At 38.8% G+C, this 27,149-nt stretch overlaps 1 protein-coding gene across 1 annotated transcript; it reads left to right on the plus strand.

The window, feature by feature from the left end:
- The first annotated feature begins 2,873 nt into the window (after positions 1–2,873).
- Positions 2,874–27,092, plus strand: BCLAF3 (BCLAF1 and THRAP3 family member 3). Its single transcript, XM_031061201.1, has 12 exons — positions 2,874–3,422; positions 6,982–7,053; positions 9,035–9,613; positions 9,957–10,622; positions 12,885–13,063; positions 13,767–13,881; positions 14,074–14,137; positions 14,988–15,106; positions 16,823–16,937; positions 20,866–20,961; positions 25,299–25,454; positions 26,324–27,092. The coding sequence occupies exons 2-12, from the start codon at positions 7,013–7,015 to the stop codon at positions 26,366–26,368; spliced, it is 2,175 nt and encodes a 724-aa protein (XP_030917061.1). The 5' UTR covers positions 2,874–3,422; positions 6,982–7,012; the 3' UTR covers positions 26,369–27,092.
- Positions 27,093–27,149: the final 57 nt, after the last annotated feature.

The raw sequence follows: 27,149 nt of genomic DNA on the forward strand, positions 1-27,149 counted from the left end.
TTTTCGATTTTTTTTTTTGCTTTGTTTTTTTTTTTTTTTTCCCATATTGGTCTTGATGAGGTGAACTTAAATTAATTAACTTCCTTCAGTGACACACCCTGTTATCCTGATAAACCACTGTCTATCTTGAGTGTCCATGCACTCCTCCACATCTGCCTTCAGCAAAAGAACTGGTATTTCTGCCACTGCTTTTGTAAGAGTCATCAAACCAACTCTCCATGTGCCTGTGCTGGGACAAGATGGGCTTGATTTTGGTGCAGTCTTGGCTTGTGGGTGTTCACCTCTCAGGAGGTAACATAGGCAGGTTGGTGTTGCCGGGAAGCTGGTGAGGGATGTGGCTGCACACTGTTAGGTTTGCTTTTCCTCTCAGGTGGCAGCAGGTGCTTGCTGTCTGCAGGGAAGGAGGAAGCATTCCTGAGTCTTTCAGTAAAGATGCATTTCTGTGGTGTGACTGGGGAAGGCAGCCTGGACTTCCCAGCCTCCTGGCAATGCTGCTCTACAGCACCACTGATCCTGAATAGAGAAGAGTCTTATTTCGGTTTTCTGGTAGTTTGTGATGCCAAGGTGAAAAGCAGAGGTTTCCATCATGGTTTGTATGTTTTGGAGAGCTTTCAGTAGGCGGGAAGTTGTTATGGTCTGTCTCTAAGACTGACACAAGCAGATTTAACATGCCTCTGGTGTCCCCTTAGAAACTGGTCAGCAGATGTGGCTGGGTATGGTGCTGTAAGGTTTGAAGTTCTGTACTGAACAGGTGTTAAAGGCCTCTAATTCAACACTTTATAGAAATGACTCACTAATATATTTATGGGTTGGGTTTTCTTTATGTAAAAAAAGTAATTTGAGAGTGAAATACCTTATTTATTATGTGATAGGGATTTATCCTGCTCAGTCTTTCCAAGTTGGCATTCTAATCTGTTCTTTTGCAAAGGTGAGGCATTGCCTGCTAATTAGTGTAATTAAATGGGTTGATTTTAAATGAGAACTCACTGAAAAGTTATATGCTCTGTAGACCTACTCAGTTATTTTTATTCATTTGATCAAATATGCAGGCATGGGGGAATATTTTCTATGTGTTAAAAGCAATTACTTTAAATTTTTTGGGTGGTCCACTAAGAATTTCTGTATGCTTGAGCTAGGCCTGTACTTTCTGTAGTAAGTCTTCATCCTACTGTGAGTGTAAGGGGGAACAATCATTTTTTTATCTCTGTCTATTTTTGTAGCAAGCAGAGGAGAGCAATCCCCACACGCTGCCCCTGCCTGGCACAGTTACCTCCCTGGCTTGAGGCCCTGGTTGTCTGTTAGCAGTCCTTGGCATTGGGATACAACCTGTGTAAAGCCTGCCCTCCCCAGCTTGTGCTGAAGAACCAGGATAAAGCTGAGAGGGGAACAAAAGCCTCAGTGGATGTGGTTTTGGTAGGTTGAAGGGGTGCTTCTGCTGCTGTGGAGGCCCAGTCTCTCATCAGAGAAACTGGAGCATCAGAGCTGCTCACCTTGAGGTGTGACACATTCAGCAGGAGTGTGGTGCTGCCTCCTGCCATTGCTGCCCTCCATTCCCAGCTGCTCTGCCACAGCTGCCTGGGGAGATGCTGTGGACCAGATCTGGAAATTTCTTAAATATAGCATGGCATGAAAAGTGGAGGGGGAATATAAAGGATTATCTCCCTGATGATGTTGATGGTGAGGATTTAGGCTGTGAGACTGCAGTCGCCTCAGACCTGCCACAGAGTATTGTGGAGGTTCAAAACATATCCATGGAGAGGTGGAAGGTGCTCCAAGAGCGATAAAAGCCCAGGAGAAGGGATCTGTCATCATAAAGAGCCATTTTTGAATATCAGAGACCTATGAGAGAGCTGAGGATGGAAATTTGGCTCTCAGTCATTTGCATTGATCTGTTACCTGCTGTGTTTTCTAAAAGAGCCAGTGGTTTAGAAATCCCTCTGCCAAGTATCGTTTGTCTCAGCTGGGTGTGTGCCCTTGACTTAAACTTGACTTAGCTTTTCTAGCTCATAGCTTTCAAAGCTGTTACACATGTCCTTCCCTGAGGTGCTGTGCCTTGAGATGGGAGTTGCTTCCATGGGCTGGCAGAGCTAACAGGGGATGGTACTGAAGCCTGTCTAGGAAGCATTGACTACAGGAATCCTGTTGCAGGATCAGAAACATTGAGACTGGTTTGCTGGGAGATGCTTTTATACTTTTTCCTGAGGATTTGGTGTTGGAGGTGATAAGATTTGCCTCAAAGATGAATGGGCAAGAACGTGCCAGGCTTGTGTTCTGCTTGGATAGTGGATGGAGTGGGCACTGCATGGGACAGCCTTTGAATCAACTCTTATAACCTACACAGTGGAGAAGTTACTAATTCTATGCTTTTCATTTAACGATGGTGTAAATGATTTTCTGTATTGCAGACCTAAAAAAAACCCAACAAAAACCCCAACTTGAAGTCTGGATTGTAGCTGAGCCTTTAATTTGATTGTATTTCTGTCAAATACATAGTTGTCCTGATATTTAGAGTCTCAATTCCTGGTTTTTCTTTCTTGACAGACCCTGCAGCAATACAGACTTTGGGTGTGTCTCTTGCAGCTTCCAACTGATCCCCACCTAGAAGGCAGTCAGTGAAAAGCTTGGAGCTGCTTCTTATCTTTTTTGGGTGAAGTGAAAGAGAGAACAGTGATGTGGGTAGTTTTTACAGCAAGTGTCAGTCTTCTTGTCACCCAGCCTGTGAGACCTGCTTGTCCCTCTCTCCTCTGAAAGGTTGGTGGTGATGGTCAGGCAATCCCTCCAGAAGGGGTGGGGGAGGACATCTCCTTCACTGTAGGTGAAAGGCATTGACGAGCAGCTCCCTGGTGATGAGCACTATTAGTATTGGTTTGCCCTTTGTGTGTCCTGAGTAAGGTTTCTTCCATTACCTGTTCCCTGTGATGATGGAAGGCACCAGAAAGTCATGTAAAACACACATTTATAGTCTGCTCCGGCAGAGTTAACTGCTTCTACTCAGTCTGTGCTCTTACCTGCAGGATTTTGGCTGTTTGGGGTTTGCTAATTTGGGGCTCTTTGCATTAGAAAGAGCTCCAGTTCCCTTCTGTGCAGCTAGATGGTTGCAGTCATTTGTGATTTCTTGTTTCATGCAGGAGAAAGTAAAGAGATGTGAGATTGTTCTGTTCAGGAGTGCTAGTTGTGAAAAATCTAGCCTTTCTGGTAGAACATATGTTTAAGTTGGCACATCCTGTACAATTTCTGGTCATTTTTTATTTACTTGTCTTAAGATACTCCTTTCAGGTTTGTGAAAGACTTTTGTACTTGTCAAAACACTAATATCCCAAGGGTGGAATTAAAGGAGAGCTGTTAGCAGGCTTGAGGCCATTTCTCCCAAGAGGGAAGTTGTCTGAGTCCAGTTCCAAAAGTCAAGGGAAAGAAAATAAAAGGTGAGAGTCCCATTAATATTTAAAAACTATCTAAGCACAGTTACTGATAACTCTTCCAATGAGTCACTTATTGTAACTAGCAAACACAAGCAGCACTCTGAACCTAATAATGCTGCTTAGTTAAAAAAATAGTTTTTCATTGTCGAGTTGTGTGTGGGTCTTTAAAGAGACTGGGGCAGTTGTTGATTGTTGTAAAGTTGTTTATTGCATGAATGCATCAGCCTCGAAGGCAAAGAGTTCAGAGTATTAAAGTCTGAGCTAAAAGCTTCCTGGCATAGAGTCCCGATGTTCTGAGCAGAGGCAGAAGGAGCAGCTAGCAGAAGCTACTACCACACCTTTTTTTGCACCCCAGTACAAAGGGATTTTATTCATAAATCATCCAGTCAGCTAAAAACACGATTCTAAAACATTCTTCCTGCACCTATCTGAACTTAATTCTAATGTGTGAAAATAATGTCAGTTCTTACACAAAATCTATGTGCGTAGTTCTGTCTAGAAATGTAAGCAACGTTCTGCTATGTTTTCATTATGTCTGGAGTTAAGTTAATCTTTGAAAGGTATCACTACTGAACTTTAAACTAGGCTTTAGGGCTTTTTACTAGCTAACACAGTCTCTTAAGGCACTTAAGATATATTTCTACTTACTTAAAACTAAAACTTACACTCCTACTTCATGTCTGTGTGGCTTAATATATTTCAATTTCTCTGAAGGTACCAATTCAATCCCTGCATTCCTTTCTCTCTCTGAGGGACTCAGAGAGGCTTCTATTTCATACATTCCAACACTTCATGTTTTCATAGTGACAGTGTCTCCCAAAGTACAGCAGAACATCTTGGAGAAATTCAGAGCCCAGAGCAGCCAGGTCCTGGCACCTCTTCTCCATCATGACCTCTGTTTTCAGAAGCACCTGGATGCCTTACTTGGAAACTGTAGGGCCTTCACTTGATTCAAGTAATTCTGCTACAGTCAGGCTTGCTACCTGATACCATCCCACAAAAAACTTGCTTTTGGTATGGAACCATATTGCTGTTCTAACTGAGGTGACTTAAACCTGGATTTAGCAATGTTTACAAATTCTGTATAGATTAATTTGCAATTCAGGTGTTATACTGGGAGACTTGTTGGGGGAGAGTGACTGCTGCCTTCATATGGGGTGTTTCTCTGTGAGGAAATCCTACTGCGTGGGTCATTTTTAGGAGGTGCGTTAGATGAGCACTTCTTTCCACTAAACAAAAGGAATGTCATCATTGGAAATTACAGTAGTCCTCCTTATCCTAAGGCAAGATCTAGGATGTGCTGTCACAGTCTTTCTCACGCTTTTAGGTATGATTGTTTAGCCAGTCTCAGAAAGAATAAGGAATTGGTCGTAATGTATGCCCAGTTTCTAGCTTATCAGTCTGGCAGATCAAATTCTGTACAGATAGTTGGGTGGAGTTTAATGGTACATTTGTCTTTTTAGTGTTTACATACCCATTTGAAAATTAGGAATAAAGTTCAGAACTGAAGGGAAGGTAGGAAGAAAGAATTCAATTGGCATGTAAAAACACTGTCACTTCTAAAATTTACCAGAAGAAATGGTAGTAGTGAATCTTTGAAGCTTGTTGGACATGTACCACATTTTGGAATGTGTTACCCAGGGACTGTATTGGGGTTTTTTTTGTTGCTGTTTCTGAAATACTGTTTTGTAAGATGTATTTTTATGAGTGAAATATACAAATATAGGAATATTGATCACAATATTACTTCTCTTTGAAAAATAATGAATAGTGGCATTGGAGCATCATATCTAACTTTGGCTAGTATAACTTCAAGTAAGCAAAGGGCCTGAAGTTAATCATGGTATGCAGTCCTCAGATATGCCTTTTGGCTGTAAGAGGCAGTGATAACTTCATATTTGAGAGTTCAGAGGGCAAATGCTTTATCTTGTCCTTGGGGGACTTTGGGTTTGGATTCTTTTTGCTTCACTATCCCTTGCAGCAATTACAGCCTTGTGGTTTGTTACATGAAAAGATTGAATTTGGAGCAAAAAAATAAGTTATACAGGTTTTTCTTCAGAACTAAGCTATTGCTGCATCTTGCAAATAAATGTCTGGTTAGCTTACAGTGCAACTTAATGGGCAGTTTCTAGTTTAGGAGGTGGCTTGTCTAATGCCTCCTTGTGGGGTAGGCAGCAGAAATATGCTGTGTATTCTTCTCTTAAGATTCTACTGTTTCAGCCATGAGGTAATCATACCAAAAAGTCAAGTATAGCAAGGAGTGATACTTTGTTTGAGCAACCAGTGTGACTGAGGGTGTGAGGCACTGGATCAGGCATGTGGGTGCACACTACTTCAGGTGGTGTCTTAAAGCTTGTGTTTTTCTCCCTTTTCAGTTTCAGTTCATTAGGCAAAAGATTTAGTTAAAGGAATTATTTGAGCACTGGGAGTGTCAGAAATGCCATACTTTGCTAGCTCAGACTAGTTCTCTGTCTCCCTGAGTGTTTGTACAAAAAGTTTTAGAAAATACCATAGCATATATAGATTGGCATTGACCTGGGTACATTCTTTCAGTTTCAAATGGTTGGTTGTTCATTAACTTTAGAGCTGTTGATAGATCTGTTTTTGCATCTATATTTCTGGCCTTTAAAGCATTTTGTGGTAACTAAATCTGTAGGCATGGTTATGTGGTCCAAACTTCAGTTTTTAACCAGTTACCCGATAATTTCATTCTGCTTTAATCCTTTGTCTTTGCTAAATAATGAACAATCATTTAATTCCTGTTCACCAGTACATTACTGGTGCGTTTGTATATACTTTAATCACTTTTTTATGACGTTCCTAGGGGTTTTTTTTCATTCTTTCATAGCTTATATGAGAAGGGTTGTCAGGAGCTACCTTCAGGAGTCAGGAGCAGCACTTTGTCATAGTGCATCCATTGTATATTTGGTGTGTGTCTAGTTAGTAGATTATTAACAGGTGAAGTACAACAGTGAAAAAAAGTGGGTTTTTTTGTACTTGGTTTGATTTAGATGGAGTATGTGATAACCTAGCAGTTAAGACTTGATGGAGTAGTTAAAGTTTACAAGAAGTCTGCAATCATGTAAACATTTTGATGTATATGACAAATTTGAAGTTCAGTATATATGAAGCTCAGGGTATAACTTCATGCAAAAACCTTTTCCTTTATAAGCTTTATTTTTAAAGCTGTCTGTTTGTCCCCTCTGTCATCTACAGCATTCAACACATACTAATATGTTTTTCATTGCTGCAGCTTGCTTGTGAACTTATTAGCATTTAACAGCAGGTTGAGTAGACATTAATAGCATTAAAAATGGAGAGAAAAATGGAACAATGATCAAATATTTAAATCTTTATAAAGAAAATATACTGTGTTTTAAGATCAGCAGCTAGAGAAGAAAAGTTGCTTGCCTTGAAATTGGTATTAGAGGTTTGCCTTTGAAGTAAAACATCCTTAAAATATACATCTCACCTGAACTTTGAAGTTTTTAGTACTACACTTGTTAAAAAAACTTCCTGATGTAATTTGTAATCAGAATAGTAAATTATATATTTTTTACAGCTTCAAGAAACTGATAAACACATGAGAGAAGATGACAAGATCTAGATCAAGATCACCACGATGGAAACCAAGGTAAATATCTACAGCTTGTGTTCTGAAATGTAGCTCTATGTAAGGATTTATAATTAGGACCTAAAACATGCATTAAAGAAAGAAAATGGCATGCAGAATTGCAATTTGTAAAGTGTATTTTGTAATCTGCAGTTTATTGTACAGCTGAACACCTGTAATTCTTTTTCCCAACTCATGATTTTATTACAATTTCTCTGAAGCTGGAAATGTTTGGTTTTTGTAGTCTGCTAAGAACTTTCTCACCTTTTGTATTCTGGGATTTACAACTACCTTGAGCACAAAATCCAAGCTCCAAACTAGTTAAGGTCATTTTTTCTTGAGCACCATCTTGTGCACTGAATGTCTGTAACTCGCTTTTGTTTTGCTTCTTGGCCTACAGGGAGGAACTGTTAAAAATTAGGGGTTTTTTTTTGTTTTTTGTTTTTTTTTTTTAAGTTTCCTGGTTCAAACACCTTGGACTTTCTGAAGTTTGGGGCTGGTTTGTAAACTGATCTTTAGCACAGTTAGACATGCCTTGCAGCATAACAGAGGGTGAAAACATGTGGAAATGTGGGAATCATTGCCCTTCTCATTGGACATTAGCCTAGCAGCATGTCTTTGACATTTGTCACCAGGATAACATCCAGCTTACTTCATGCTGGGAGTTACCTGCCTCATTTTTAAGACTTGCAGTACAAATTTGAGGTGCTAAAACCAGGAGGGTGGAATACAATTTCAAGCTTTTGAGAATGTGAAATTACTGCTGGTTTTGGGTATCTCCTCAAAACAGACTTAAGTGGTGATGACCAACACCAAGGGAGTTTGGATAACTCAGAAAAATGTGTAGGGCTCTTCATTTGTTTCTTTTGTTTTTAAAAAGAGAAATCCTACCTATGTCCACACTAGATTGATAGTTGTGAATGTCATTTGAGTAAGGGCAGCCCCAGCTCTCACTATAATGCAAGTCCTAACCAGACCAACATGGATGGCAGCCACAGTGTAGGTGCTGTTGGAAATCAGCCATTATGGTTTTAGGAACATCTGTGGTTCTGAGTTTGAACTCATTTGCAGAAATGGAGAAAATAGTTCTTCCAAACGATTCATTTGCAATATGTGCACAAAGGAACTAGCTTATTTCAACTTGCTTTTTGATGTTTTTTTATTAAAGATTGTGTAAGGATTGTGCAGTGAATACTTGAATACAAGCAGGACTGTTATGTCAGGGATTATTTCTGGTTCTCGTTAGTGGCCTGTGCTGTTTTTTCTTTATTTTAAGGAGATTTTGGCTAACAGTTCCTAACAGGTTGCCCTTGTTTTTGTAACTGTAGGTGAAAATGCAGAGCTGAGTGATGCAATTGAATCTTTAATTGCAAAAGCTGCAGTGAGTGTGGAAGTTTGTGTGTATACGTGTGTGAACATGTACATACAAATATCCAGAAGGCCAAAGCATCTTTCTCAAACTTGTTTTTTCTTCAGGAAAAAGCCTACCTGTATGACAATTTAAATATATTTTGTGATGTTTCAGTTTTTCAGTTTTGAAGGTTGTTTTGGCATGCAAAGAAAATGTGAAAAAGCATTTTCCTCCCCTTTTAAATTTCTTTACACACTTTTTTTTCCTTTCCTTTTTTCTCTTTGCGCTGAAAAAGAAAGATAGGGAATGCTTGAGAAGTGCAAAAATATGTATAACAGTTGTTCTCAATGTAGTGGAAACTTCATGTATATGAAATTATTTTTAGTTTTAAATAAAACATTTCAAAGAGACAAAAATGATTGACTTGCTGCAATTTCAGGTGTGTATTTTTACTATGAAAACTTCCAACAGAGTAAAAGTAAGCCTGATACTCGGCCAGAAAAATGCCACTTCGATATCTTGGTGTTAATATTTTTACAAGCTGATTAAAATTAAGTACTAAACTCTACTTCCTTAGGAAATAGATGTTCTCATTAAGAAATTGATTTAATTTTATGGAACTACTCAAAGTGGATTTTATTTTTGCTTTAGGTCCTTATCTCCAGCTTTTAGGACTCCAGAGCACCATAGGCAAAGGCATGCTCATATTAATTATGACTGTGAATATAAAAGCTTTCGTAAGGACCCAAAAAAGTCTATGCCTTGGAGAACAGAAGATGAAAAGTATGGACAAAGCAATTCCAGGTTTGCACCTCATGGAAATAACCACCAGAGAATATATGAACGTAGGTCACCTTCACCAAACTTGAAAAGAATTCCTATGGATGATGCTTACAGTCATAAGCCCTACAGAACACATTCATCTGAAAGGACTGAAAGCAATAGGAGATGCCAGTTACCACCAAAATATTCAGAAGTACCTTATAAAGAGCATGATCGTCCGTTTTACCAGCACAAAATGGAGGACAGATACATGTTTGATCACTACAAAGTCACTGGAAATGATAAAGGAATGAAACCTTTTCATAGACCTTTAGGGGCTTCATGTAAACTTGAAAGAAAATGGCATGAAGATGACTTGAGGCACCAGAGGTTACATGAAGAGAAGTATGGTCAGTCACCCAGAAGAGTTTCCGATGAATTTACGGCAAGGAGCTCTTTACAGAAGAGGTATAGGAATAAAATAATTAAACCCTGGGTATTGTGGTGTAAAGCCTCAAGTGAAAGTCTATTTTCATTATAGTTGAAGATATCCACCTTGAAACACGTTGGCCACTTTGTAGTTTAATTATGGGCGACTGGTAGTAGTGAAGTATTTGTCTTTTAAGTAAATCGTATTGCTGGCTAGAGTATGAAAGGATAATATTTCCCTCTTAAGAGCCCCTGCACATCTGTACCTTGGCGCGAGGGATTATGGGTTAACTTGCCACGCATTCTGCTGTCCAACATTCTGCACATATAAGTTCTCGCTTTCTTCTCTAGTGCAAGTGTAAATTGCTTTATGTCAACACAGGTATCCTGAAGATCACGATTACAGAGAATATGGGCACGCGTCTAAAAGGGCTAAGGAAATGGAGAGGTATGATGCTGGAGATGTAGCGAGAAATTCCAAGTGGAAGCAAGAACGTTCTTATCCACCCTGCCAAGAAAAGGAAGAGCAGAGATACCCCGGCGTGCAGTCCCAGCGGTCGGCCGAGAGGGAGCACCTGGTGGGGTCTGTCCCAAAGATAGCCTATGAGTACAGCCACAAACGGCGCCGGCAGCCCGACGGGGAGAAGCCTTTTGCAGGAGACAGAGCTCCGAAGTACGTGAAGCAGGAAGAGCAGAAGTACAGCTCTTCCAAGGGTGCCCGGAACAGCAAGGAGCTGGATTACTGCAGTGGGGGCAGAGCGAGGCGGACTGAAGAACGGCACGTTGAGGAACCTGTCAAATGCAGTTCAAAGAAGGGCTGCAATGCTTGTGTTAACTCTTCCAAAACAGATGTTGAGCTGAGGTCTTTTAAAAACAAACTGAATGAAAGAGTGAGGAAAGACGGGGAATTGAGGAAAAACGTAGATTCCTCCAATAGCCAGCGTGATGCAAGTCATACTGTTTCAGATGTGAAAATGTCAGAGGCCAACTGTATGAGAGAACATCTCACAGTCAAAGTGGATATGAAGAAAATGGTGACCAAGTACAGGTATTGGTTTTCTTTCACCTCTGCTTTCTTCCTGTCTCTTTACAGTTTATGAATATTGGAAGGAAGCATGGTTTCTTTAGGAGGTGACCAGGACAAACTATGATTGTACCTTTTTGGTTTTATTTCTTCTAAAATGGTAACATCCTGTCTAGGCAAGTTAATTATTAAACCTCTATTAAAATAAACAAATACAACCAACCAACAGAAACCAACATTTTACGGAGATGTAGGAAGTGGAAAAAGTAGATATGCCTGATACAAACCTGTAGTTAGAAGTTGGTTATGATAAGTCAGTGTGTTTTTTTAATTTAAAATAAAACTCTCAAAAGGCTAAAGCTCAAATGCAGATAAGCATAGTCTTGTGCTTTCATCTGAAATACAATGGCAGTTTTTTAAACTGTCTCCCCTTCTTTTTTCTAAAAATCAGCTAATCTTTAAATGCATAAATCTTAAGCACATACTCAGATGTTCAAGATCTCAAGTTCAGTGAAACTGCCAAAAATGAGAGATCTGAGTTGTCATTTATTGTTATAACAAAGTTGAGGCATCAGAACTGAAAAGCAGTAGAGTCTGCTTACAAATGTCTTCTGTGTAATACTTGTGTTTGTATTTAGTATTCCCAGTGCTGGCTGAAATGGAAGAAAAAGTGACAGTAGTATAAAATTTAGATGATAAATACACGGTAGAGAGTAAGCAGCTTGGTTTTGATAGATTCTCGCAGGGTTTTCTGGTTTGTTGTCATGCTGTTGCAGGCCAGAATATCAGCCATTGGTAATAATGGCTTTTGGAAGAGATTACCTTCCTTTCCAAAATGATCAGCCTTCATTTTAAAGGGATTTTGCCTCTTGTCCCAAATAAAACATCTTTTTAAATTTTCTTCTCTTTGCACTATTTAAAAAATACACAATACAATGGAGAGTTACAAAGACAAGTTACTGCCTATAAGGAGCTAATACTAAAGACTGAGGGAGGGGAGGTGGAGTAATGCCCATTGCCCACAGTTGAGCTAGGATGAGGATTTGACTTCCTGAACGATAATGTAAGGAAAATTGTTGGGTTTTGTTGCAAATCCATAGGATGATTCCTCTATCTAGGAGACTCCTGCTGCTGTTTTTGAAGGTCATGCACAATGGACATGGTAGTTGTTTGCAGACCAAAGAGACTACTGCATTGATTACAGCTAATTTAATGTATGGATGGTTTGCTTCTGCAGCCAGAAGTGCTAAATATTTTATTTTTTCAAGATAAGAACATTAATTTTACAGAAGCTGATGACTTAGAATATTCATATTACTTTAGGCATTTAAGAAGCACCTGACTTGAAATGACTCAGCTGAGAATAATAGTTTCTTTATAAACCTGGGGAGCAGGTAGATAAACCTGAGGTTGCTTGGATTCCTGCTTGCATGCATTTATTCCCAGTTTGCTCAGGAAAAATAGATGATTTCTAGCATCTGCTAGAGGCTATTTCTGATGCAATTTTTGTATGGAGTTCTAGTATTGTATGCTTCTAATACAGTGTGGCCAGGCACATAATCACTTTGCAGAATGAACGATTAAAAGTCCTCATCCTAAAATCTTTTATCTGAGCTCTTAGAGTCTTTAATTTATATTTTAGAAGGACAGGCAATTTCCTTGCAGCAAGAACAGTATGGTTGTTGAAGTGTTGGCTTTCTTGTCAAAATAATTTTTGAGCAGCAGTGCAACCATTTGGTGTGTAAACTCAGAATGAGTAAAAATTTACAAAAAGCTGGTAAGCACGTTCTTGAGTTCACACACTGCTACTGAAGCAGTTTCACTGCTGTTTCACTAGGCTGAAGTGATGATTCAGTTCCTAAAGATGTGAGACTTTTTTCTTATCTCTGAACTGTTCTTGAAAATTGCCTGGTAGTTTCTTATAAACAAGACACAGGCATAACTGCATTTCAGAATTATTCTAAGGATATCTCTCAAGGTCTTAATTTTTATCTAGATTTGATAATCTAGTTGAATTAAATTTAAAATTCACAAGTTCTGTATTGCATACTTCACAGAAACAAAGATTCCTGAGAGTGAAACTATCTCTTCATATTTTATTATAGATTTTCTTCCTTATGGCCTTACTAGTTTTTTAATTAAAAAAAGGAACAAAATGAGATTTTTGCTTTTAATCCCATTTATTCATAAAATGAACTTCTTAATTTGTTTTATTCTACTTGTCTATTTCAAGTTTTCAGATTTAGATATTTGCTTTAAAATAAACTATTCATTTTTTTATTCTAGGACTGCTTCTAGTCACACTTCAGAGAGACAGATATCCCATGATCTGGTTGCTGTTGGCAGAAAAAAAGAAAATTTTCATCCAGTGTTTGAGCACATGGCATCTGTAACACAAAATGTTGAAAACGACCCATCAAAGGAATTTACTCAGGAAATAATCACAATTATTCATCAAGTTAAAGGTGGCTGTAGTATTTGGAGTATATGTATGTTTATGTATATATTACAGATATATATACACACACATTACAAATGTAGATTACTAAATCCAAAACTGGTGGTTTAGATATGAGGTCCCTGTAAGTCTCAGTTATTTGCCATTGGCTTTGTTTGTATTTTGGCTTCCTTTTGTATTTAAGGAAAATATGGGTTGAGGATTTAAAGTAGTTGGGTGGAGGATAACTGTAGGAAGGTCTCAGTTCATAACTGAGGCATTATTGTGGAGATTAAAGATCAAAATGATTTTATGCTAGTATGGCAGAGTAACCTGCTTGTTTAGAAAACATGTCAGGAATAAGGGAGCTTTGCTGTAATCACAGCTCTCTAGTTATATGTAGTTCCTTTAAATTTTCAGATTAGTGTTCAGGCAGCTGCATCATGTTCAGTGTTGAATCTGTATATCTTTATATATAGATTCAAGTAATTTGAGTACTACTATGGTGGAGCTGACAATTGAGTTTAATCTTATCAAATAAGGTGGTCTAAGTTGGGCTGGACTAATCTTTCATTTGTGAATATTAAACTGCAAGTGGAAATAGTTTGAAATTTCATTTCAATAGTGTTGTCATGGTATCCTTAAGAGTTAATCTTTTAAAAGATAGATTTTTCCCACTGTGCATTTCAAATACTACAAGTAACATTCTTGTATTTAATATCTCTTCACAGCAAATTATTTTGCATCTTCTGACATAACTCTACATGAACGGTTCTCAAAAATTCAGGAAAAATCAAGTGCAAATACAAAAGAAGTGAAAATGCATCTGGATCCAGAAATCCACAGGTAATTGTTGAACTTTTGGTCTTAATTTATTAGCATTAAGGTAATTACTCTTCAGCAGACTTTACATAGTGTGTCGTTTTTATTAATTATTTTTCCCTGCCTGTATCTTTAACACATTCTGTAGCCTGGTCAAGAATGTTTTTGCTTTTACAGTGATGGCATTTGCTTTTATGCAGTATTTTTGTGTTCCAGGAGGATTGACATGTCTCTAGCAGAACTTCAGAACAAACGAACTGTGCCGTCTGAATCTCCCCAGGTACCTTGATTGCTTAACTTTTTTGGCAAGCAGTAAGTTGCTATTATAGACACATTATACATGTAAGCAATGTTTTCCCTTTGCTGTTGGGACATAATTTCTACATGCTGTGAAGACCAGCAGTAATTCTGGTTGTTTTGAAAAATGCACACCTGAGCATATTTACAAATACCACACTATGTGGTACTGTGTTCACTGAGCAGTAAAATGCAGATGTGTTCTCCTCAGTAGCTGGAGTATGATTATTCATGCTGCTTGAGCCCCTGTCTGGTTTTAAATAATGTAAATACTGAGTCCCTGACTGGTGTATTGTTCTTGGCTTTCCTCTGAGTTTACAAAAAGCCTTAACATTTCTTCTACACTAATGTTACAATGACTCAAAATGCACATAATTCCTCAGAATGCTATTTTATCCCATGCTTTCATCTGGGGTCATAAGATTTTCTGTCTTCCCCTTTAAAGCTCTGCTTCTTATGATTAGTTACCATTCCTTTTCTATAGTACAGGTATGTCAAGATTCTCCTGGATTAAGAATAGTAGAACTTCTTAAGATTTACTGAAACTTATATGAATATTTCTGCCTTGGTAACTCCATGCAAAATTCCAGTGCTCTGTGCACTGTTGTTTGGAAACTTGTAAAAAGGCAGATGGTGCAAGGAAGGATAATTGCTTAGGACCATTTTTTATTGCTTTAGGCTTTGGATCCTTGGGTTGTTGTGAACCTGTCCCATGTGCAGATAGCGGAACTATGTTAACAGGTTATGTACAGGGTGCTGCCCCTGAAGGACAGAAGCAGGTTGGTGTTCAGTTCTTAGCAGCTAACTTGGCTTCAACCCTTCCTTTTAACTAGAACATTGTAAGAGTGTTAGAAGATCCAAATGATCTGCGGTATGATATAGAAAGGAGAAGAAAAGAGAGATTGAAGAATGAAGATGAGAGAGTGTTTCATGTAGATGGTGTAACTCCAAGGTAATGAGCAAATAATCTTGTTGGCCCAAGCCTATAGTTCCCTTATTTGTTCATTTTAGGGCCCTTCCACAGTTACATTCACATTTGTGGTGATTATTTTCCACAGTTAGGCCTTATAAGTTTGACTGAGGCTGAAATCCAACAGACATAGATTGCAAACTACTCTGTAATGAGGTGTTACCTTGAAAGAGGTTAAACTGCAGTGGGTGAAAATGAAAAGCAAGCACAAACGGTAGCACTGAATGAGAAGAGAGGACAAAGTTAGTTTGAAAAAGTTTAAGATTTTTAAACTCCTCAATGTGCCACGTAACAACATTCCCGTGGTATTTTGGCAGTTCTGTAAAAGCATTCTAGGATGAATATATTGTTTTGTTGCCCTACTGGTTTGGTAATAAAATGTGGAATATCAGCAAATAATTAGAATTTTTCTCATTCTTGGAGAATTTGAAAACTTAGATTTTTGGAATGGTGTTTTTCTCCTATGGATTCCTCCAGCAGGTTTGTTAAACGTTTTTGCCCCAAAGGTGTTTGCTAACCTTAGTCATCCTGTTTCACTTTTGATGTTGTGAGGTCAGTTGATTAGAGAGAGGGACTGTTAATAGAAGTGTTGATTATTGAATTTCCAGAGTGTAATAGAAAGTATCCACACAGTAGTCATAGTTTCTTATGCAGATTGTTCTTCGTGTGCTGTTCCTTGTTCATTTTAAGTGCAGTCTGTAATGGCAACTAATGGCAATACACACATTTGGAAAAACAGACTTAAGAAGCTGTAGAAGAAATTTCTTGTATTTCAGATTCTTGAAACAAAAAAAGTTAAGGTTAACAAGTGGAGGAAAAAATCCCTGGACTTGAATCATTTCCCCCAGCACACTTCCTCGGTTACTGTCCTGCTTATCTTTTCTGAGAAGTGTAAATTTCCCTACCAAGTATGGATGTCCTGGAGTTTGTTGTCGGGGTTCCACTGTCAGGGGAATGCAGGCTGAGGGCAGTAATGGCATGAGTGATATGTAGAATTTTCCTGAGGTTGAGAGGCTTTAATAGCTCACATGAGATACTGGCAGTGCCTCTGAGCTTATCAAGTGTGCTGCTGTTTTTTTCCTTAAGTTATTTGCAGCTGTGAAAACTGTGTCTGTGTGTTTTGTGAAATACACATTCTGACTTTTGGTGGTTACTTTTCATGGTAAATACTTCATTTAGAAGTTTGTGGATGCATTTGTATTAGCAATATTCTTGGTAAAAAAAAAAAAAGGAACAACAAAACAATCAAAACAAGCAAGCAAAAGCCGAAATCCAGACTCAGCTGCTTGCTGAGGATGAAACTGGAGGATGTAGGTGTTTATCTAGAGCTTCTGTGGGATCGGGAATGTCGGGGAAGGGCGAGTTCAGTACAGCCTGGGCGGGCAGCTGGGTGCAGGAAGCGCTGCCGCCAGCGGAGGGCAGCAGTGACCGCGGCCGGGCTGAGCGGGGAGCGGAGCCGGGGCTTCCCCGGGCAGCGTCCCTGCTCCTCTGCCATCGGTAAGAGATACACATTGCTGTGGACTCCTGTGCCGTTTGAGCTGGGCTAGGAATTGGTTGATTGTCCTAGGAAAATTTACTCATAAGCTGTCACTTTGCATTTGTGATACAGATGCTAGAATAAGCTAGTTTAAAATACAGGGTGTTGATATGCTGTGGCTTTAGATATTAATTGTTCTCACTCTCTCTCTCACACATCAGGAACCAGCAAAGCTGCAGTCTTTCAAAGTTACAAACATCTCAAGTTGATGGTTTCCAAAAGCCTATGAGGTTCATTAAGCCACCTTTCAGGAAATTTATTGGGAGACCTCATCTGGTAAGCCTAAATGTAGAAATAGTAGCTCCTGCACTGTTGATTAATATTTTGCTTCATTGTCTATGCTGATGTAAATTTAACAATCTGATGTCTTGCCCTTTTAAATTTTGAGTGAGGCTTTTTTATCTTCTGTCTGTGCTCAACAATAAAACTACTCATAATTTCACAGTTCTAGTGCAAGAGTACTTCCTCAGGTATTTTTTGAAGCAGAGATTAGTACATCTGAACTAAAACCACTTTGATACCGCTCCTTTTCTTTTCATAAAAAGTTTGTGTCTAATATCACATTTCTTCCACATAATGGTGTAATTACCTAAATTATAAAATAGAAGGCCTTGTTATTGAGCAGCTAATCTGAGCTAATGTTAAGTAGTTTGAGAAAAAGAATACTCTCCAGCATTCTAGTTGTCAGTGCTACAAAGGGAAGGTCTGAATCTTGTGTAGGTGGTATTGTTACTGAAACAGTGTTTCTTTTCTCTTCATTATGATAAAAGTTCTGAAAAGCACTTATTTAAAATAAAAATGAGGAGCAAATCACAGAAATAATAAGAATTATCTGAAAAATGTTCCTGGGGATGAAATGTTAAACAATGGAATGTCACATCTCTTGAATATTGCATTTATGAAACCTAGTTTTGGACAATTATTCTTTAGGCTATCTTTCTGCAGTTTACTTCAATAGTGAAGTGGGCAAGACAATAATATTAGGTCCAGTAGAAATAAATTTGTCTCCTGTGGAAATTTCCTTCTAAAGAATTGTAATCAATTCCAGGTGTTTGTGCTTGTTTAACTTGGGGAAATGGTGAGACCAGAAAAGCTTTTTTAATGTGTGCAGTATAATGCTAAACCACTTTTTTTTTTTTATCTGATGGCTGCAAAATAAGGAGACTAACATAAGTTGTCATTTTTTATACACTGTAACTAACACCCTATGGAGAGGGTTCCAGGAGCCCATGAAACTTAGTTCTGAGGTCCATCAAAAGTAGCTTGTGTGTAGTCAACTCTCAAATGTAGCTGCTTTGCAGATAAAAAAGTGCCTCCTTCAGTGTAAAGGAGCACAAGTTTTTAATGGAAAAAAACCTTACTTACTCAAGACTAAGATTCAAGTCTCCCAGAGCAAGTGCCAATGGCTCGGTAAGTAACTGCATTGGGTCTGGAGTTCATTTCCCATGGCAGCCCCCCCAGGGCTGTGCTTTGCCCTGGTGCAGAAAGGTGCTGGTAGCACAGCAGTGTTGGGCTGCTGCTGGACAGGGCTCCACATGGCAGAGCTGCCTCTCCTCCTTTCCACCCCACACCTGTAGGCTGGGCCTGGGCAAGATCTTGGGAGGGGACTTAGCCGGGACAGCTGACCCAGACTGACCATATGACCTCATCTGCTCAGCCAGGGGAAAGGAAATAATAAAAGCTCCGAGAAAGGAAGGAGAGTGTGGGAGGTAATTGGTTATTGTGACATTTATCTTCTGGAGCAACCACTGTGCACTGAAACTTGGCTTCCTGGGAAGTGGCTGCACATTGCCCGCTGGTGGGAAGTAGAGAAGAAATCTTACATTTTCATTTGCTTCTATGTGCAGTCTTTGCTTTTGCTTTATTAAACTGCCTTTTTCTTGACCCATGTTGTTTTTTAAAATTTTATTTTCTCCCTCCCAGCCCTGCTGAGGAGGGGAATGATAGAGGTGCTTGGATACCTGGTATCCAGCCAAGGTTAACCCACCACAGTAATACTGTAATTGCAAATAAAAAGGAGCTTGGTTTGAAAAAGACACTGGAGCTATTTCTAAATGTGGTGAAGATTCAGGATGCTTGCGTTTTCATATTTAATAGTGAACTGCAAACCTGCAGCTTTTAGGAAGTCCTGCACTGCAGTAAGAAGTAATTCATGTGGAAGTAGAGTAGGTGTGAAAGCTTAGGTATTAAAAATGCAAGACATCCTAAAGACAGAATGGCTCTTAATGGTCAGCCTTTCAGAAGCTGGTTTGCAGACAAGGAGAAAAATAAAAAACTTCAGTTAAGTAATCAAAATATAATATTTGTGATGTTAATATTCAGTAACTGGGGGTTGAGCTTAAACTTGAGAAAAACTTAGGCCTAAAGGTACGATTGTGTATCTAAGCTTGATTGTAAGATTTGTCCATTTAGCTTTGTACCCTACTGACAAAAGGAGGCTGGCTGAAGAGTGAAGGAGAAAATCAGAACAAGTATACATGTGTACATGTGTATTCCTCCTCCTTTTTTTTTTTTTTAAGGCCTCTGGTTTAAGAACTTCCTAGAAAGTGGTTTGCTGTACCTTTGCATCAAGTAGTTCTAATGTTAATATTTCTGTGAATGTACTTTAGTCTTAAGGGCGGTGGGGATGGGGAGGGCTGTATCCAGAGTTAATTAAGGCAAGCTTTATTTTTTTATTTATTTTATATTTTGAACTATAATGGGAAATTTTTCTAATTTTTTTTTCATCTTGCTGGATTCCCAGCTTAAAGGAAGAGTGTACTTCAGCTAGGAGCTTCCTGATTTAATTGTGTTGTATGTAGAAAGTTAATTTGATTTTGTGGAGTGTCTTTATTTTCTTAGAATAGGAAGGGAACTGGGAAGTTCCTATCTTCTTCTTGCAAAAGCCATTTTGATCTCACTTCATAAAATCTTTCTTCTTCTCTTTTTGTTCTCTGAATCCTTTCTTGTCAAGGCATTGTAAGAAGCTGAATAGTTGACTTGTAGGCAATAACATAGTCTAAAAAAGAAAAAAGAAAGCTAACTTAAATCCTAGTTAAGTTATCTTAGATTCTAACATCATTCCATTATATTTATAGCCCCCTCTCTCCCCACATCATTATTAGCAGTTTTACCAGAAAGGTTTGGTAGTTGTTAGAGGACAGAAATTCTGGAAACAGCAAAACATGCATTTGTATTTATTATTAAAGATTAGTTTTTATGAAATATTTCAAGGGAGTTCTCTTCTTAGGTTCTTTTTAAAATGTATTTCAAGCTGATGAAATTTCCTCTTATTAAAAGAGAGTTCAACAGCATTGGAATGCTTCTGTGATTATTCAAGAATGGACCATTAACAAACAAATTTATTTAATTGCTTAGAGTTCATTAGCATGTTTGTTCTGTCTGCATAGAGGACTTAAATATATGCAAGTATATGCCAGTGCTTCTGTAAATATTGGTGATCATATGCAATGATGGATGAGAATGACATCCTCTAGAAGTAGCTGTCATAGGGAAAGTTGGAGAAGAGCCAAAGTGTGCAGGTAGGTCAGTGGCTGAGGGAGTGCTCTGTTTTAGGCAACCACAGCTGTGTGATTACAGCTGTTCAGTGTATTGACACAACAATTTCAATACTAGTTGTCTGTGTAACTTGCTTTTGAAATGGTACTTGTGTGGCGGGCAAGCAATTCTCAAATGCTCCCTTGAAATGAGGAGTTAAAAGTAGCATTTTCTAAGGACTTCAATGTGCTACACATTGTTTGTTTGCTGTGGAGGTGTGTCTGTGCTACACACTGAGGGGTGATGGCCATGTGCTAACCAGGAGCTCCAGAGAACCAATCCTGTCACCCTTGTTCCTGATGCAAGCCCTGACTGCTCTACTTGATAGATGCAAGTTGAGGCAGCTGTTCTGGGAGGGAGGGACAGCTGTTCTGGGAGGGAGGGAGGGATGGGGAACCTTAATTGTGCTCCCTGCTGCTTAGATCTCTCCAAGAGGAGGGCATTCCAGGAGGATGGTCTCTATCATCTTTAGCTTCTGGGGGCTCTGCTGTCCCTTCAGCCAGTCTGGACTGCAGGGCCAAAGCTCCTGTTACTCCTTTTCCTTCAAAGAGTGTAATTGTGTCAAACAGTACAAGACTGTGTTGCAATATTTGTTAGTGTAACTTGAACATTTATATTTTTTCTTGAATAATTTAATAACATGAAGCTATAACTGTTTTCCTACTAGAATTCTTACTATGCTTCAAAATCAAGTGACACTTACACCCACAGACGTATTAGAGGACACCTTGAAAATGCAGGACCCATCAGAAGGCACTTTAAGGTACAGATCAGCTTTTATAAAATGTTTGTTATATAAAATGGTGGTTGAACCTGTTGAGTTTTGTAACAGGAGACACTTATGAAGGTATTAAGTGCCATGAAAAAAGTGTCATCAAAGCCTAATTGTTTGTGTTGGAATAATGGGAGGCTTAGCTTTTAGTAGGTGAGAGGGCTGGCAGTGGATTGAGCAGGGTTGTCCAGTGTTGTATGCTTGCAGGTGAAATAAACAGGCTACTGCAGAGTCAGGAATAAGAAATGCAGGAATTGTACAATGACTAGAAAACTCATCTATCCAAAACCCAAGCTGCTGAGCTTTTTTCCTTCATGTGACAGAAGCCTGAGCTTTTTCCAAAGACTGGAAGGCATGAGTTGTGTTATTTTCAAAATTGTATTACTGTTATTTCATTAACCTGTTCATGCAGGGATTTCTGGGGAAATAATGTCATGTGAATACCCTGCATACTGCTAGCTATGCATTAAAAAAAATTGAAAGAATGAGGATTTATTCTTGGGGCCTCAAGAGGGTAAAAGAAGGGCAACTGTGCTTCTTTCTCAGGTAGAGCATGGCCAGCTAATGCCTTTGAATTGTAAAATCTATCCTGGGTTTAGCAGAAAAACAAAACATTTCCTTTTCTGCTGACAGTGGCATGCTCTGCATGAGTCCAGTTAGAGTTGTTGATGTGAGAAAAGTATAAGTCAAATCTAAAACATCTTTACACTAATTTTCTACTTTGAAATTGCCCCTACATTTTTAACATGCATTCTTAAGAGTAAAGTAATACACAGAGTAGATAGTCACCTTTTCTGTTTTATAGATAGTGAAGTGGAATTTTAATGGCTAATTAGCTGTCATTTTTGGATGAAACTGTGAAAGGTGGGGAAGTATAGATGTGGGTTGTGGTGTTTTTTCCCTTCTTCCCTCCCCCCCTGCCCCACCCCAAACATAAGAGCTGTTGGATAAAAAGACTTTCTCCAATTTAGGTGTGCTTTGCCAGCCAACCTTAGTCAGATAGCTGAGCTAGCACCAACAAAAACTGCTGTCTTTATTCTGCTGGAGCAAATATTTTTCTAAGTTAAAAAGTTCAAAGTGTTCAAAGCCTGACACAACTATTTCAACACCTAAGAAGATGGTAGTCTGTTATTCTGTATCCCCACTGCATTGTCAGCCTCCAGGTGATGGAGGAATCTTGCACTGACTGCTGGATCCCTGAGGCAGTGTTGGTGGTTGATGCTCCTTTCATTTACATCATTCTGCAGCTCTGCTGATGGTACAAGCAGGAAAGTGTCCATTTAAGTTGTCACCTCACATGTGTATGAATATTGCAGTACCCAGTGATTTGTCCCAGAATGCTTTAATATTTATAGGCAAAATGGCATATGCACTTGTATTGCAGTTTGCTTATGTGTATAGCACTTTCATCATTGCCATGGAAACAGTGGTCTTGATTTGACTTAATATCTTTAATTCTTTACGTTTAAATTCCTTTTGCACAACAGTGTTTTCTTGCTGTGCTGTTGATGAAATAGAGATGACTTGACTATCTTCTACACTCAGGACTTTCTTGGCTAATTATTTAAAAGAACAGCAACATACAGAGAAACAAAAACCTCACCAAAAAACCCATATAGCATTCCATTCTCTGCCTTCCCCTCTCCCCACCTCCCAAAAAATCAAGCCCCACACAGTTTTTTCTTGATATATAAAATAGGGGAATTTAAATCTAAGAAGCAAAAAGTGGTGACTACCCTGAGTATTTTAAAAAAACACATGGTCTGCACTATGTTTTTGGGAAAAGAAAAAACTGCTGTTCTAAAATACTTTATAAAGGATCTGGAGAAGTCTTACAAAATTTAAAAGGTCTTTTTTGTAATGACCCTTTATCATGAATCACTAAGTTAGCCTTTAAGCAAGTAAGTGCAAAGTGATCTTTAAAACTAAACTACATTCACTGCTTAAAAAAAGTTCAGTGTGTTATTGGCTGTGGTGGGTTCACCCCTGCCAGCAGCACAGCACCACACAACTGCTGCCACCCTCCCCTCAGCTCCCTTCCTTTCCCAGCAGGATGGGACGGAAAATATGGAGAGCAAAAGTGAGAGAAGTCATGAGTTGAGATGAAGACAGTTTTAAGTAGTGAAGAAAAAAGTGATGCAAAGGCCGTCACTCCCCATCTGTCACAAGGTGACTGATGCCCAGCTGGTCCCCAAGCAATGGTTACTTCCTCCAAAACCCCCTTCCCTCAGTTTCTGTTGCATAGGAGATCATATGGTGTATGACATCCCTGTGCTCATCTTGGGCCACCTGTCCTGGCTGTGTCCCCTCCCTGCTTCTTGCCCACCCTGGTGTCCTTGCTGAGCAGCAGAGTGAGGAAAGAGGAGAAAATACTGCTGCTGTGCAGGTTCTGCTGGGCAATAGCCAAAATGCTGGTGTGTTACCAGTGCAGTTTTAGTCACAAATCCAAAACTCAGCACCATGCATGCTGCTGTGAAGAAAATTAACTCCATCCCTGCCACACAGTGCAGCCATATATATTTACTCATATACCCTTATTTTAGAGCTTCAGGCTCCTAGGGATTGTCATTAGCATTATTTGTAACAGTCCTAATATAAACCTGGATTGTCACTTCAGCAGACTCTTTTCTTATTTCTAGACCAAAAGTTTTGATGTTTTCCACATACTTTAGATTATCTTGTTTTGCTATAAGCTGTGTGTGACTGAGGTGCCTATTTGCCAAATGTATATATAATCTGTTAGCTTTGTCTATAACTGATGCTCCTCTACATTAATATTACTGCTGTGTGCTTCCCTCCCCACTTACAGAACATGTAGATGCTTGAGTTGAAATGTCTAAGCTGTTTATAAGGCAATTTTCAATACCTTTCACCTTTTCCCCATCCCTTGCTTGTTCTAGTCCTTTGTTTATTGTTATACAATTGCAGTGGCACACCACCAAGGCCTCCTTTCTAGTCACTGAGGTCAAGGGAACCATGGGTAAATGGGAACTTCTAGTGCTGTGTTCGGGGCATTAATCCAGCATTAAAAGTGCCCTTCAGTTTTCCCTGTGATAGGCACATACCCAAGTAATACAATCTAGTGCAAGGAAGTTCTTTGTGCCTGCACTCTGATGCTCTCCAGGAAAGTGATTGGCATTGAATGGGCTCTTGCAAGTGTCCTCCATCAGAGTAACCCTGGGGGAATGAATGATGGGGCCACATTCTCCTGCAAAGTAGGTGGGTGAAATGATTTATGAAATAACAGAACCTCTGCATTTGCATAAAGAAACCTCTGTTCTGTACAGTTCTTCCTTTATTGTTCACCAGCCAAGCAGTGGAAAACACAGTGGAAAAAGTGGTACTAAAGTTATTGCAGTCTCAGAGCATGTGATTTTTCTTGAAGTGATCCTTGCTCTGTCAAAATGAGACATTTGACCAAAGGAATTTTGTCATGCTCAAGAAGGGCTGTTTCTGTGACATATTTTGTTTTCTCTTGCCCTTCAAAGGTGTTTCTAAAAGATAAGAAGAATTTATATGGCATGAAGGTTTTCTCTGGTTTTAGATGAAAACCCATTGTTTGAATTTGGAGTGGCTGTTGGAAAACTTAAAACAGCAGTGTTGTAAAACTATGGAAAATTATGATAAATAACATTTTTATTACTCTAAAGATATTTACTGCTTATTTTATTGGAGATCTGAGTGCCTAGGAATGAAAATCTTTTTCAAACTTTAGCTACTGTGATCAATGTTGATCTTGCTGTATCCTTTCTGTGTTTTTATAATGCCTTTCACCTTTAAGTCTTCTGATACCTCTGTGGCCTCTGCTCCTAGTCCCACACTAGGTTAGTTTGCAGTTTTCCAGTGTGAGGTATCAAAGGCATAGAAAATGCCTGTGTGTTCAGACTGTCAGACATTAAAGCTCCAGGGAAAATGTCTGTACTGACTTGTGTTAGTGTGACACTTTAGATCAATGTGTGCCTGCTGCAGGCTCGGCATCACTAAATTTGGTAGTGGCAATGAGGTGGTGTCTGAAAGCTGTTGTTTATGGACTGTGCCTCATTAATGGTTGAAAAAATGTGAAAATGTTGTACAATGCATTTATTTTTTTCCTACAAGGAAGATAATTTCATATGTTCTAAACAGCAAGCGCAATACACCAGTTCTTTGAGCCCTGTGGTCTGAGAAATAATACATGGATGTAAAGGAAGAGGGTGTGCACTTGCAAATGCATGCTTCTGTCATTGAGTACTGGAGGTTTTACATGTGTATAGCCGTAAATATGAACTTTTTGAGTTTTGGTGCCCTCATTTTGCACACTTTTTTCTTCCTTTCCCCCACCCTTACAGAGCAACTTTGCAGATGGCCGTTTGCAATCCCATTATAAATCAGGCTTAGTGCAGAAGGGTTTATATATTCAGGCTAAGTACCAGCGGTTACGTTCTGTTGGTGTAAGGGGATTTGCCACTAATAAATTCAGAGATGGATTTTTGAGGAAAGAAAAGGTAAGTTGGATTAATTTATTTTTCACTAAGCCATTTGTAAAATATGCATATTCATAAGATCCATTTTGATTTTTAAATCTCCATGGGATGACTTGGATGGGATTTCCTGGGATATTGGCTCTTTGTACTTCACTGGCAAACTTGACTGTGCACTCTTGTTTCCTCCCTGTTTATTCTATGGAAACTTGCTGAAACTTGCTTTGTGTAACTGCAAATCAGAGGTGCCCTCTGAGATTCTATGGTTCCTTCTGTTTCAGTATTTTTTCCTCAAGCTCAGCTGATTTCTCTTCCTACTGACAGGACCAGAAATTGTGCCTTTGTGAAACAAAATATTCTGTCCTGTTTAATCTAAGAGAAGGATATTAATAATTTTTTAATACATGTGTGCTTCTCCTTTTTTGTTATGTTTCCGTAATTATGTGCTTTAAAGTATTCACTGGGGTGCTGCTCTGAACAAAATTTCCTGCACAATATAATGTCTTGTGTAAAATGGTTTGCTAAGCTTAAACTTTGATTTGCAGAGTGTATGGGCCGACAATAATCTTGAACTGCAGAAGAACTTTTAAGCTATATAAAATGTTGCAGCTTTTGTGAGGATCAGTAGTTAAGACATACGAAATCCTTTATTAGAATTGATCAAAGTAGTATGAAGTTACTTGTGACATCAGGGAATTGGATTATATGAGCTACACAGACCCTTGCAGCTCTGTGCTCCATGTGAGTTTTTGTTTTGTAACTCTGTGTCCATCCAGCTACAAGTAAACACATTTGAATAAATAAGCATTTGTAGTTGGATTAGCATTTAGCTCTTGGAGCACAGAAGCACCTTAAAGCACAGGTTCTTATGGCTGTTTGCAAAATTCCTCAAGTTTACAGGCCAGTGGGCAGAAGAAAAAGCCCCCAAAACCTCTTAAGGAAACACTTGTAAAAAACAAACCAAACAAACAAAAAACACCCAACCATCAGAAAGAAAACCAAGCACTTGAAACAAGGTAAAGAGATCACTTGTTACTGAAGTATCTGGGCAAATATAGCTTCTGTTTGCATGGGCTCTGAGAAGTATTATCTTTGAAGGCTAAATTGAAATTAGTGGAAAATAGGAGAAAGATATCTCCCCCCCCCCAAATTATGACCTTGTGAAATGGGTATAGCAATGTTACAATTTTGTTGTTGTGAGCTATCTCCAGTGTTCTTCTATAATTGGCTGTTAAGATTCTTGTCTGGAACCTATAAAGCATACTTAAAACATGCTGGCTGCTAGATACTGAATCAGAGATTCATCATTCATTCTGAATTTTATGTGATTTTTTTACACCTGGTGAATTTGAGTGTGTCTGAGTTAAAGTAAAGTAAACCCTGAAGAATAAGTATGACAGCCATTTTCTTAACAGCATACTGTTTGCTGGTTGGCTAATTCCCGAAAACCAAAACTGTTCCTGAAATTGTAGCATTTTGCCTATTGTAATGATAAAACTTGTTAAGATCTGTTAAACAGGTCTGGACATCTTTATTTCACTTTATTTCATTTGAAGTAATAATGATGCATATGTATCTTTTAAGGTAAACTCTTTATAGTTGTGCTGTTTGAGTCCATAATTGAACAAACCTTGCATTTTACATACAGCACTTAGGAAGGTTGGGAGGGTTTTTCTGCTATTACAACTGACAGTAATGTTTTTCTTTTTTTCTCTGTGT

This window comes from Geospiza fortis, unplaced genomic scaffold (assembly GCF_000277835.1).
Source record: "Geospiza fortis unplaced genomic scaffold, GeoFor_1.0 scaffold285, whole genome shotgun sequence".
NCBI classification, from domain to species: Eukaryota; Metazoa; Chordata; class Aves; order Passeriformes; family Thraupidae; genus Geospiza; species Geospiza fortis.

What these genes read in the sequence shown, in the direction of transcription:
- BCLAF3 (XM_031061201.1), top strand. Translation starts at nt 7,013, where the DNA reads ATGACAAGATCTAGATCAAGATCACCACGATGGAAACCAAG. An exon ending in TCACCACGATGGAAACCAAG is followed by an intron (nt 7,054 to 9,034) that starts GTAAATATCTAC and finishes TTTTTGCTTTAG; the next exon opens with GTCCTTATCTCCAGCTTTTA. An exon ending in CCATCAGAAGGCACTTTAAG is followed by an intron (nt 20,962 to 25,298) that starts GTACAGATCAGC and finishes CCACCCTTACAG; the next exon opens with AGCAACTTTGCAGATGGCCG.